We start from the raw sequence: 14,729 nt of genomic DNA on the forward strand, positions 1-14,729 counted from the left end.
CTCAGCTTTTGTTAATAAACCTATGCCAACACAGGAGAATAATTCAATATATTTCTAAATATGTGAACTGTTCATCGAATTTCAAAATAAATTTTGCTCTGAGTTTGCCTGTTTTTTGTCCACATGTTCTTGTTCAAGAAATTACAGTGGCTGTAGCATCTCTATCATAAAGAAATATAAGTGGACATTTGAATTAAATGTTGTTTGGCCAATATTAAACAAGGATTTGATCATGCTGTAAAGTGTAACAACAATCAGGCTGTTGACGCCCTCTTGCATTGGTTATAATACATGATGTACATAAGTTGAATATGATTACATTATGAATTTTAACCGAACTGTAACAGAAATTAAAGGGTTAAACTATAATAACTTAATGCACACTAAGTATGCTTACACACTTTTTGTAGATTTAGATAATTGAAATAAATGATAGGTAACAAAATGTGGTAAAGTGGTAAACTGACTAAATGTGATTTAAAAAGTTATAATAGTGATTTTATAATGTCTAAATATAATTCTGAAAGCAAAACTTGTGAAAAGTAGTATATAAGTGAGTGGATTAATCCAATGAGTGATCCTCTGCTGCCATCTATGGGTTTTAATGGTCACTTTCATTTTCCAAATAGTGTTTGTTTTCCCACCAGAAATCTCCACTAAAGGCGCATTTTCCACATTAACTACATTAAGCATGCTTTTGCACACATTTTTTTTGTGGTAGATATAGATATATGAAATAAGTAACAAAATGCTTACTCCAAGTCTCCTGTTTGTAACACCATTTTCAGGTTTCACACAAATTTTTTTGTAAATATAAATATTTGAAATAAATGATAGGTAAAAAATGCTCACTCCATGTCTCCACTTAACACCAATTTCATGTTTCTTTGTAATCATAATGTGGCATAATTGCAAAAATCCCACAGTACAAATGTAGTGGACAAAATGTGATTTGTAATATAATAATGATTTCTATAATGTCTAAATATAAATAAAAAAACAAAAGCTATTAGTGAGTAGAATGAGACAATGAGTGGTTCTTCCACTTTCTAGTGGTTATAAATGGCAATTCAGGGAATTTACCATAGAAATATAGCATTTTTCACCTTCATAACAGTAATAGCACCATTTACCAGAAATGCTGAAATTGCTCTTATGCTTCAGTAAATCAAGCCGAACTGTCAACTTTACATTGTTTCTCACAGTAGCACGAAGATGTTATTTAAATTGTGATTACATTTTATCCAGAAAGCAAACAAAGAAAGCTCCCTTTGTATTCACTGGAGCTGTCAATTCAGCACAAGTTTATTAGTGAATGATTCCGCACCAAAACTCCTGTTATAATCGACACTGTCCCAACTGCACAATGAATCTCTTATTTAAATAGTGTTTGCACTGTGTTAGTTATTATGAAAGTATTTATGAGTGCAGAAGTCGAGTTGGATAAAATGCTCAGCAGTGCAACATTTTATGCAATGGGAGTAGATCTAAATATACTGCTATAACCAACATGTGTCACGATTAGTTGATCTTGGCAGCTGTAATAGTAAAACCGTAATAAAAGCTTTCAAAAGTGTAATATTTATAAGCAAAGATGCTATTATCATAGCCCAATTATAGCAGTGGGCATTTACATTGAAGTCTTCAAGGAGACACACTTCTTTAACACTTCTTTCAAGCTGAAAATAACATACCCAAAATGAAATGGCTGCAGTTCATGAACTTTAGTCTACAAGGCATATTACTGGTCTCATTTGAAAGCTTGACAATTTCTTGTCAAAGAGTCAGACTTGTTTTACCAAGCTTGAGGGCGATTCTGACAAAACTATTTTCTGAAAGGTTTTTTCAAGGTAAATTTAGGTGTTTTACCAAAAGGATATTTAAATCAAAAACTCCTGTGCACACCAAAGCACACATGGAAAACATTGCAGAACATTACAGACCACATGGAGATGCAAAAAGATGGTTCAGAAGTAGGGGTTCTAAACTCTGGCCCTCGGGATCCACTTTCCTGCAGAGTTTAGCTCCAACCCTAATCAAACACACCTGAATAACTAATTACGATCTTCAGTGTTACTGGAAAGTTATAGGCAGGTGAGTTTGATCAATGTTGGAGCAAAACTCAAAGTGAACCTCCAAGGCTAGAGTTGGCATATAACTACCATACAGATCTGTTAAGAATTACTAAACAAGAAAATGTTTATGATGAAAAAAAAAAAAAAAAAAAAAAACATCTAAATCTGTTGTCATCCTGACATCCTGTGTAAAATACCCTTAAGAGAGACTTGTACCATTGGACACAAGTACTAAAAGATTCACTTATATATAGTGATCAAAAATTGTTTAGAAAAGGTAATTCTCTCACCTGGTCAATTTAATAGTCTTCCTGAAGTCATTTGTGATGGGAGCTTTGTAACCTCCCTTTCGAAGTAAGGAATCTATGGTCTGAATGTGGTCCCATCCTATGGAGAGAGAACAAATTCAATCCTGTTTTTTCATACTGATTGAGTGTTACCTTGTGGCCTATTCTTCATCTTGTTTCTGCTGTTATATTATAACTGAAGACAGATAAAACTCAGGCAAGTGTACTTTTTTCTCACCTTGCTCCTTCGCAACCTCTGGCAGGTAGGTGGCGGTGCGCTTTGATCCTTTTTCATTAAAAAATTCTATCCTAATGCCGTGAACACCCACCTGAGAAATAAAGACATTTTGAAAAAAATCTTTCTTTTCGGTTTGATTGCCCTGTAACTGATAAATACTGTTACTTTGGTTCTGACAATGACATAAAAATGGAAAGATAGCTTGTTGAGAGGGGAAAAATTTAATCTATAAGGATACGCAGTTTCATGAGTCATCAATGGTGCAAGAAAACGTTGACACAAAGACCATTTTAAACCCAGGGGCCAGTTGTTCAAAAAAGTTTAATCTGGATTAGAATGATCTGGATTCAGAAATGCAATGTTTTGCTATCCAGGATCAGGTAATCCATCTTACTTTTGTGCTGGTTTTTCAAAGCAACCAAAGAGCACCAACATCTCTTTTTTACTTTATAGTAGGCTACCGAAAAGCTAAATATGTAGCCTAATGTCTACTTCTATTTTATTACTTGAACGGTTAAACTAATCAAGAGCAAAAAAACAAAAAAACAAAGTGTGTATGTGTATTACATGATAAAAATGTTCTGTTTTTTGACCAGTTTTAAAGTTGTTACATTTTTGTTCCTGAAATCCACCCTTCTGATGGGATCAGTATAATCCAGATTTTTTTTTGGATCAAAGGAATCCCAATCTTACTAAAAAGAACACGAACTGATGATTTTATCCAGATCAAAACCAAGATTAGGATTGTGTGATCTAATCTGATTTCAGAATCCTTTTTTCCTTTTAAACATCCAATTTTCAAGATTTAATCCCATCTGATAGCCGAAAACCGATCAGATTACTTTTGAAGAACTGGCCCAAGAAGATGAAAACAGCACAAGAAAGATTAAAATAAACTAGTTTTCTAGTTAACATTTTCTGGTAACATTGTCTTCCATGATGTGCAACACACATGACTCTGTTAAAATCTCAGAAAATGTAGTTTAGTGTTTCATGACCCATTCATGTTAATCAAACAACAAAAGAAAAATAACTGAATAACTTTTGAAGCTTTAATAAAAATCAAAGCAAGTGTAATTCATACTTTGAATACTATGCTGTGTTTTATTCTACATTTGATTATTCGATTTCTGTAGTAGGCTATTAGCTAAATACTTTTCTGTTCGATAGACTTGCATGAAAAACTCAAAAACTGTTTGTTTATGTCTTCTATTGTATTTGTCCTATTTTTGTAATTAGATTTAATAGATTTTATAGCATTACTGTCTGAGAACTTAAATTAGCCTAGTATGTGGTATCGAAATTGGTATTGAGAATCGTGAAATTTTGTTGGTATTTTGATATCATAGCAACCTTATTTTCAACCAAATATACTTATATATATATATATATATATAAATACATAACTCATAAGGTTTTGGTCATATTTGGCCCACTTACAGCCATTTAAATAAATCAATTACAATATTGACCAAAATAATTGTGATTAAGATTTAACACGACATATACTTATTCAGTTGATGCCGTTTACAGTAAGGGCCTGTTCAGGCCACATTTCTGAAATCGCTTTGAGACCATGCCTTCTTTTTCATTCATTAGTGATGCGGCTCTGCATTTGGAAACTACTGTATAGCATTGGTAGCACTTTATTTACAGTCCTGTTCCCCATGTACATACTATGTACTTGTAGTAATTACAATAACTGGGTAATAACTAGGTACTAACCCTGAACCTACCCCTGAACGTAACCTTAATCCATGTAGTTACCTTATATTACCCAGTACTTTCTTAGGTAAGTACACTGTAAGTACACATAAGTGCACGTATTGTAAAATAAAGTGCAACCGCACAATCTTACGTTTCTGTGTGCATGCCCCTTGAAAGCCTCTTACTCGTCAAATACATGTGGTTAAATTGGACTTTAAATTGGACTAGCTTTTCTACTCATCCACTCAGACAAAGAAAACAGGAGCAGTGGAGGTCTTTTTTGAGTGTGATGAAAAGCTGTTGCTTGTGTTAAAAGCAGATATTGCCGCAATCCGGCAATTTTACAGTAATATGCCAATTTTAAATGCGTGAAAGTTAATTCTACTTCACAAAGCGTATGCTTTTGTATCTCTTATTTATATATACACATTTCTGGTTTGGTAAATGCCCAAATTCTGCTTACGACTTTAGATCTGAAGAAACTAAGACTTGCACTTTAATGGCATCTTTATGAGAAATACTGAAGATTCTTAATCTTGACATTTATTGGCATTTAATACGTATTTATTACGCATTTAGTACACATTTTAGTAAATTTGGAGAGTGATCAACAATTCTCATTCATGTCCTTTACAAAAACATAGGAGTATATGAACAGCACACTGAAGGTCATGAGACACAAACGCTTCCTCCTCACTTCAAAAAATGTGTTTCTTCAATGGCTGGACTTTAAAACTGTCAAATGAATGTTTAGTAATGGTGGATATATACCAAATAAGGCATTTACATGATCCAAAATTTGTATAATAATAATAATAATAATAATAATAATATACCCGCTGTCTTATTCAGATATATAGAAACTATACTAAACTGGTTATGCCAATAAGTTTAATGCTTGTACGTGACGCTTGCGTAATCGCAATATGAACATTTTAGAATAATTGCAGCCAGTGCATTTCAGCCAGTTTCGTCTGCTTCATCACTTAGAAAAAAAATAGCACACCTTAAGGGTTTGCTCAAATTCCTAACCCTATGAGCAATAGTGATGCTTGCATTACCAGACACCACTAATGAGAGATTCCTGAAGTAGCTGCTACAATTTACTTCTAGTGGACATTGCCTCTGGGCTTGATGTGTAAACACTGTTTAGCTCCGAACTGGGTCACTGTTGACAAAAGGTACAAATGCACATGTAATGGCAGCAGAACTACATAAAGACTTCGGTTCTAATTTGCACGATCTGAACACAAGATGTTTTTGTGAACCGATTGGAAAAGAATGTGGAATGTCTATTTTAAAGTAGCATGCTATTTTAGTTTTTAGTTAGGCAGAGGCAGTGTGAGCAGGGAAACAAAACAAATACAGTATTATTAAAAGTTTTGATTATAGATTTATTTTAATTTAATATTTTTCATACAGGTTTGGAGTATTTGCTATTCAGACAAGATTAGTGTTCTAAACATCTGAATGACAATTATAAAGATTTTTCATGTACTGATTTGGAATAGGATTTTCGATCTCAGTATTTATCACTGAGGTGGGATTGTCTATTGTCTGAATGCAGCTGTTAAATGCCTGCAAGCCATGGTTAGAGGAGTCTCGGTCAGATGACAGTGAGGAAAAACACTGCAAAAGCAACAGTTTTTTTCCATAAAACTGACAATGTGGGGTGGGGTGCATGCCACTGAGCTGCAGTGGCCAGACCATTTGTCAAAACTGGAGGCTGAGTGCCGAGCGCTTTTTGCGTATGTAAGCAGACCTTGCAGATTTCTGAAGGTGTTGTGAGTTTCACACTGAGCTGCAGTGCACTCTGAGGGGAATACTAGCTTGAAAAGACTAACCAAAGGTGGACTTCATACCAGTCCAGGAAAAGTAATACTAATTTTATTAATACAGTCGCTATTTAGACATTTTCACGCATTAACTTATTTCAAGAAAGACTGGAAGGCTAAGTATGGCAGCATAATAAATTTTGTTAATATTTATATATTTCTGTAGATGGTTGACTACTGTTGTACTGTTGAAGGCCTTAGGTCATTTTTGACCTGAAGTGGAATTTTGTTTTTTGTTTTTTTGTTAAAAAAAAAAAAAAAAAAAAAAAAAAAAAAAAAAACTGGCATAATCCACACATGAACACCACTCACACACAGAAAACGGAAATAATAAAAATAATTTTTTAATTTAAAAAAATTTTTTTTGATTTTTTTTAATGTCTAAATATATATTTGAATGCATAAAAAGCACATTCAAGTTTATTCCAGTTTCTTTTTTCTATATAAAAACTCTATAGAGAAAATGTATGCCTCTCTAGTGGCAATAATCATAAAATGCAGTTTAGTGTCATTGATTTCCACTAGAGGTCAGCAGAGACACTCAATGACTGAATGCATGTTTTCTTGATGTTTTGACTAGAATTGGATTTAATTAAAATAGTAAAATTCAAGAATTTAGAAGTAAATAAAAAAAATAAAAAAAACCCTGCATAAATTTAAAGATAATATTTTATCATAATAGACTGATATAAGATTTCTGGACAAAAAAAAATAAAATAGTGTAATTTTTAGGCGCTAGAATGTGTTATGTTGTATCCTGGGGAGGAGAGAAGTTTTTTTTTTTTTTTTTTTTTTTTAAAGGCACAAACAATTGAAAAGGATGATGTTGAGCAGGCACGGTCTGGTTCTAACCGGACCGCGAGAAAATGACAACTGTAACACCGCTTTATCGTTTCCACACTTTAAAGTCAGAAACACGTCAAAACAGCTGTTCACACCACAAGCGCTCAGGGGCGTTTATGGTAATGATCATTCGGCATTATTTACTCTAATATTTTTATCTAGAGCCAAACACGCTTAATTCAAGCCCTTTTCTCTCTGTGCGTGTTGTTTCTCTCCCCCACTAAAGACATGAAGCGTTATAAGAGCTGCTGACAACACGGTTATTTTAACAATATTAAAACCGTAGCAGAAACACGGTGAGCAGTAAAAGAAAGGTATACTTTCGCTAAAACGCTTCAGAAAATGGGAATGCAGCAAATATAGTTTAAATAAATAAAGATTTTTATTGGTCATATATACAGTATATGACTCAGACCCTTCAAACCAGGTATGTGACGACTGTTTTTTCTTCTTGTTTTGTTTTTTCTACATTTAATATTAGCCCTATTAATCAGCATGTTAAGAGCATTTCATAATAAACTGTTATAATCAGTTCATCTGTAGATGGCAAGAAAATACTATTAAAACTTTGAATTACTAGTTAACTTTGCTTTCTGCTCATAATGTTAGCATTTAGTTTTTAGTAAAAACTTATTTTAAGCAAAAACATAAAAATGGTCCAAACTTCAAGATGAAAACCCTGAACCATACATCTTTTATCAGTCACATGGCCTTCTGCCATACATTCAGTAGTGCTCAGAATCATTGGCAGCCTTGGTAAATATGATCAAAGAAGGCTATGAAAATAAACCTGTATTGTTTGTAAAAAAATAAATAAGTAAATAAAACTGTAATAAATCTGTCTTTAAAAAAAAATTACAAATCTAACCTTTCAACAAGTAAAACAAATGAAAGTAGGGCGAAAAAAACCAAAAACATTCTAAAATGTCTCTAATACACATTGGCCACAATTATTGGTACCCTTAGAAATTATTACGAGTAAAATATATCTGAAGTATATTCCACTTTACGTTTACTATTTTTAGTACACCAGGGTGACAAGGAACATGAAATCGTCCAGCCATGGCTTTCAGTTTCACAGTATTATACACATACATATTTATATATAAATATGAGGAAACACAAAGGCCAAATTCCTTTAATCATTCATCACAATGAGTAAAACCACAGAATATAGTTCTGATGTGAACCAAAAGATTGTTGAGCTTCACAAAATAGAAAGTGGCTGTAAGAGAAGAACTAAAGCATTGAAAATCTCAATTTCCACAATCAGGGCAATAATTAAGATCATCCAATCAACAGAAAATGTTACAAATCTGCTCGGAAGAGGACATGTGTCTATATCGTCCTAATGCATGGTGAGGAGGAGAGTTTGAGTGCCCCATGTGTACAATTAAACATACTGCTGGATCTTTAATGTGCATCATGGATTCAATCAAATATCAACAAAAAAAAAAAAAAATCAAAACCTGACCGCTTCTGCTAGAAATCTTATAATGGGCCGTGGTTGGATCTTCCATCAGAACAATGATCCAAAACAAACATCAAAATCAACACAAAAATGTGTCACTGAGCACAAAATGAAGCTTCTGCCATGACCGTCCCAGTCCCCTGACCTGAACACTAGAAAACCGAAGAGAGAGTGGTCTCTGATCTCTTGCCAGCCTCCAAACTCATCAGGCATTATAGGTGAAGACTCAGATCTTTTATCTTTGCAAAAGGAGGTTGCAAAAAAGTATTGAATAAAATGGTGACATTAATTGTGGCCAAGGTGTATTAGAGAAAACATTTATTTCATAAGAAGTTATTGAAACCAGGCTGACGTCCATAAGGACTTGGACTAAAGAAATTGCTTGACTCCTGGGGCATTCAAGGAGCTTAGATAAGCAAATGATCTGTCACTTAGAGCGATGAAGCATAAAGCTCGCACAATCAGTCATCCTATGGCAGGTATGACTGCAATGGAAAGGCATCTTTGGCTAATTATCACGGAGGGCGGACTCCCACATAAAGAACTGTTGAACTGCTGGAGCGTATTTGCCTTCCTATTTGCTGCCCTCGTTCTGTTAGTTCTGCCGCACACGGTGTCTTTATTTCCCTGCTGTTTAGCAGTGGTGGACGAAGTACACAAATCAAGTACTTCAGTAAAAGTACAGATAACTTGATATGAATAAAATAATACTCCAATAAAAGTATTAAGTACTCCTTTTCATTTTTACTTAAGCAAAAGTACAGAAGCATAACTTGAAAATAAGGACTGCCCGATGGCCAGGGGCCAGTGTGAAAGATGCTTGGGAAAATTGATGGAACTTGTCAATTAGAAAATTATGCAGACACTTAATATGCATTAGGGAAAACCAAAATGTGTGTAAATATGTGTTGACAAACATAAACATTCAATATAAAAACAGACAAATGAAAAATGGGGCAAAATGTGTTCACATTTTAAGAAGAACGCTATGCAAACATGCTAGTTTTATATCATTTGAAACTGGTACGGCAGCGGGAAAGATGCGCTGGAATATTTTATGTTATTTTAGCGTTTTGTTTAATTTACCAAGCATTTCACACAGTGGGGTTAAACTGCTCGCACTTTAACAGCAGATATAATTTACACCGTCACTGACAGTCATGACTTAAATATGATTTTAATTTACAACAATAAATCATAAAATTCAGCATTAGTAAGACTTTTTGCAGCATTAGTCGTGCGCGCGCTCAAGCTCCAAGGCTCCGTTCTTGTCTCATTTCGAGTCAGACTAGTGAATTCAGTGAATTGTTAACTGGAGACTCGCTCTGACCGATTTGTTGATTCAAGAACAGATGCAATCAGATCAAGTCCAATTCACAAATGAATCGTTCAGTGCAATTTGTGAACCGATTTAACAGGTTCATTGAAAATAATCAAAAATGTGTTTGATTTGTGAAAGAGGAATGACATGTTTTTATGAAATGTAATGGAGTGAAAAGTATGACATTATGCTTTGGAATGTAGCGATGAATTGTAAATGATTTAGTGAATAGCAGAGAACAGCATTCCATTCAAGAAAAACAACTAGAGTGTGTGTGTGTGTGTGTGTGTGTGTGTGGCAGTGAATGCACACACTGTAGAGTTTCCTAGTAGCATGACGTGCCAGAGAATGATTTAAGAATAGGAGAGAGAACCTTCTACAACGCGAGTAAATCACTTGCATATGCAACCAAATTTCACGCTAGGCAACTAAAAAAAATGTCTTTAATCAGCCAAAGGCTAGTAAATTATATGATTTCTCTCCTATTAAATCCTAGTAAAAAATAGTTGGTTATGTCTTAAAGGGTTAGTTCACCCAAAAATGAAAATTCTGTCAACATTTACTCACCCTCATATTGTTCCAAAACCATAAGACTTTCGTTCATCTTCGGAACACAAATTAAGATATTTTTCATGAAATATGAGAGATTTCTGTCCCTCCATAGACAGCTATGCAACTGACACTTTGACACTTCAAAAAGATCATAAAGAGATCATAAATCCAATCCAATATGAATCAAGCAGTTTAGTCCAAATTTTCTGAAGAGTCTCGATTGCTTTATATGATGAACAGATTTAATTTAGGCTTTTATTCACATATGAACATTCATCAACGCACACATCAGTTGTGGTAAACAGAAGCTCAAGCATGTTTGCTTGACGTGCGAGGACCAGTGAAGTTCATTCTCGTGTGTTACACAGCACGTTTGTGCTTCCCCAAGGACCAATGAGGTTTGTTCTCGTGTGTCAAGTAAGTATGGTTGAGCTTTTGTTTAGGTTCACTGATCAATGTTTATATGTGAATAAAAGCCTGAATTCAGTCTGTTTATCATATTCTTCAGAAAATTTGGACTAAACCGCTCAATTCATATGGATTAGTTTTAATCTCGATCTCTTTATGAACTTCTTGAAGCATCAAAGTTTCAGTTGCATAGCTGTCTATGGAGGGACAGAAATCACTCAGATTTCATCAAAAATATCTTCATTTGTGTTCCGAAGATGAATGAAAGTCTTATGAGTTTGGAACGACATGAGGGTGAGTAAATAATGACAATTTTCATTTTTGGGTGAACTAACCCTTTCAGTGAATGTAAACACTTGAGAAAGGCAATCCATGTGTTTACTTGTTTTTAATAATTTTTGAAATATTATACACACACACACACACACACACATGCAAGAACAATGCAAATGAAAAAATGTAAATGTAAAGTCCATGTAAAAAGTCTGGTGAAAACAAAAAATGTACTAGCCAATGATGGCCACTCGAGCTTCAATGTGTCTGTAGAGGGTTGAATAATTAAAGTAAATACTCAAATAAAAGGACACAATAAAATAGAGTGGTGCAGTTATGACGTCAGAACCCAGAAGACTAATTCGCCAGTGGTTTCCTATGGGGTTTTATAATGGGTTTTTTTCCAATTTATGAGTAAAAAAGCCTGTGGTAAACAATACTTTAACATTTTGCACACTGCACACACCCATAAAAATCATCCCAAAAAAAAAAAAAAAAGAATTCTGAAGCAGTTATACTTATTTTTGAAAACGTATGTTTATAATATGTAACTATATGACAGTTTGGGGTGTGAGTGTGTGCAGTTTACATTGTAGAACGTCAAAGTATTGTCAAGTTATGTTTACCATAGGCTTTATTTTACTCATAAATTGAAAAAAATAAATAAATTAGTTTATTTTAATATTACTTATTTATTTAACCATTTGTAATACAGTCACACTTGCTCAACTGAGAAGTTTTTACATTATTAAATAGTCCCTCCATTTTAAAGGGTTAAGTGTCAAAGTGAAGTAAAATTGTCAGTTATTGGTATTAGCCATAAACAGCTGTGAATTATCAGTTACTGGTGTTAGGCCTGAAATACCATTTCAGTAGTGACATTAATAACTAAATTGTGTGCAGCAAAAATTCTTAAGTGTAAGAGTTTTTGTTTGTTTAGTTAATTTTGTGAATAATTGATAATATACAGAGCACCCAAGTAATAATAACTGATAGTAATTGTTTCTGTGATCTTACCTCCCAGTCTAAGTAATCACCAACATCTTCAAAGTTGGTGAGCAGAGACACTGAGCAGAAGAGGCGCGGCAGCTCGTCCCTCGTCATGGGGGGAAAGCGACTGTCTTTAAGGGCACTGTGAAGGGGACATGAAGATGAGATTTAAGACAAAACATGTCATGGGTACAGTATGACAACCCCAACAGTATAATTATGTTAATTAAGGTAGCATTTTATCTTTTATTTTTATTTATTTGGTTGTTTTATGCCAGGGGTGCCCAATCCTGTTCCTGGAGATCTTCCTGCAGAGTTCAGATCCAAGCCTGATCCAACAGTTGTGTTTCAGTTTCAATTGTGTTTGATCAGGCTTTGAGCTGAACTTTGCAGGAAGGTAGATCTCCAGGAACAGGATTGGGCACCCCATTTTATGCCATGTCAGCATCTAAAGGTGGTCGCACAACGGACGAGAAGCGCAGAGTCGCGTCTAGGAAAACACGCGTCTATCCCACACCGGACACTCACATTCTGTTGTCAGTTTGTATAGTTGTTTTACAGAAATCATGAAATGTATGTACTGTATAATGTATTATTTAATACAATCATTGGTAACCTCAGTCACTAAACATTTTACCATTTTTACGTGGATGCCAAGTGGTGCCACCGGTATGCAAACTCATATAAATCAACGTGTTCAAATTTTAAACATGGCGACGCGGCGCTTCTCATTCAAACACACAAAATATGGCATTAGCTTCAGTCTGCATTTCATTTTGTGTGTGTGTGTCTGTGAATAAAGACTCTACCACTGAAAGTTTTATCTTATGTCTAAGTTAGATTTTAATTCCAAACAGTCAAAATCACAAATGTGGCAAATAGTGACAGATAGGATAACACAAACACAAATGAGCCAACATTACCTTGAAGTCATTAATTGTTGAATGGGGCAAAATAGTAAATGGTGTGTTTTTTTTTCTACATATTTAGATTTTACTCAATTATTGTATATGATTTTCTCTAGTATTACTGAGGGTACATTCAATGCTCACATGAGGATAGCAGAGCTTGAATTTAATCACAGGATTTCATGTATTGGGCATAATTTGAACTCTTTCCCGTAAGCTCTGCACTTATAATTCGAACATTCCCACAAACATTCATTCGCTTTAGCTATGAGGGATTAATGAGTAAATTAAAACACACAGATCGAGTCAATAATTTGAAATCTTTCTCTTAGAGAGTAATTTCTCAAACAGCGCTATACTTTGTGTCTCCTCTCCGTCTTAATACAACAAAAAATGGCTTTGATCACCACATCGCATCTGGATGGAGTTTAGAATCAACAATGCTATTACAGAAAAGACAGCAGCAGTGAACATTAGTGCGTCTAATGCTAGGACAATTGCTATGGAGCTAGATGTTTAAAACAGCTTTCATCACTTACTGGTTATACTCAGCACAAGGGATGATCTACCAGTGCAAAATTTCAGGTAAAATAAATCAGGTAAAAAAAAAAAAAAAAAAAAAAAAAGAAGATAATAAAAAACTTTGAAAGATTAGTTCACTTTCAAATGAAAATTAGCCCAAGCTTTACTCACCCTCAAGCCATCCTAGGTGTATATGACTTTCTTCTTTCTGATGAACACAATCTGAGATATATTAATAAATATCCTGACGCATCCGAGCTTTATAATGGCAGTGAACGATACCAACGAACATGAGCTGAAGAAAGTGCCTCCATCCACATCCATCCATCATAAATGTATTCCACACAACTCCAGGGGGTTAATAAAGTCCTTCTGAAGCGAAGCGATGCGTTTGTGTAAAAAAAAACAAAAAAAAAAACAAGTTGTAAACCGGCGTTGCGTTAGTTAAGCTTTTTGCGTAAGTTGAATAGGGAAGGCATAGGACATAGTGTAAGCTATTTGAACTGCAAGAGTTCTACACTTTCTTCGTAAGTTGAATGCAGAAGGCGGTCTGGCGGAAGCTAGATATTTTACTTCATGTTTTTTTTTTTTTTTTTTTTTTACTTCACTTCAGAAGGACTTTATTAACCCCCCGGAGCCATATGGAGTACACGTTTATGATGAATGGATGTGGATGGAAGCACTTTTTTCAGCTCATAATTGTTAATATCGCTCACTGCCATTATAAAGCTCGGATGAGTCAGGATATTTATTAAAATATCTCCGACTGTGTTCATCAGAAAGAAGAAAGTCATATACACCTAGGATGGCTTGAGGGTGAGTAAAACTTGGGCTAATTTTCATTTGAAAATGAACTAATCCTTTAAGGAACAAAATTACTTGATAACAATAGTTACTATATCAAACATATGAATAGAACGTAAGAGCTGAAAGCCATAGTTCTTTAGAATATTTTATTTGTAATCATCCGGTTGCACATCATAGGCCTAAAAGTAAAATACAAAATAATTGGGCACTAGAATGCAATAATTATAAATTAATAAAACACACAACCACAAAATAATGTGTTAGGCACTGTAGAGACACTACATTCGCGGCGAATTTTCGCGTTCAGTGTGAAAGGGCCTTAAGGGTTACTGAGGGATTTCACTTTCTCAAATACACAGTGAGCAGCTGTGCCACAACAAACATACTTACAAATAAATTGCTCTGCTATCTGTTCTAATGCAAAAACACATCCATGTGAACATTCCCCATCAGTCCACTGTTGCTTGTTTTTAACAACTATTTACTTTTCAC

The 14,729-nt window shown here is 34.4% G+C and overlaps 1 protein-coding gene and 1 long non-coding RNA gene across 2 annotated transcripts in view; one reads left to right on the forward strand and one right to left on the reverse strand.

The window, feature by feature from the left end:
- The window catches only part of LOC127504122 (uncharacterized), a 1,137,365-nt gene that overhangs the window by 1,036,761 nt on the left and 85,875 nt on the right, over nt 1-14,729 (forward strand). The gene's annotated exons all lie outside the window — the stretch shown is intronic.
- Nucleotides 1-14,729, reverse strand: part of ammecr1 (AMMECR nuclear protein 1) — a 48,393-nt gene that overhangs the window by 8,146 nt on the left and 25,518 nt on the right. Inside the window, exons 3-5 of the mRNA XM_051878539.1 lie at nt 12,028-12,142; nt 2,601-2,691; nt 2,366-2,462 (exon numbers count right to left, since the gene is read on the reverse strand). Coding sequence (XP_051734499.1) covers nt 2,366-2,462; nt 2,601-2,691; nt 12,028-12,142 — 303 coding nt within the window. The remainder of the gene's footprint in view (nt 1-2,365; nt 2,463-2,600; nt 2,692-12,027; nt 12,143-14,729) is intronic.

This window comes from Ctenopharyngodon idella, chromosome 21, assembly GCF_019924925.1.
Source record: "Ctenopharyngodon idella isolate HZGC_01 chromosome 21, HZGC01, whole genome shotgun sequence".
Classification (NCBI taxonomy): domain Eukaryota; kingdom Metazoa; phylum Chordata; class Actinopteri; order Cypriniformes; family Xenocyprididae; genus Ctenopharyngodon; species Ctenopharyngodon idella.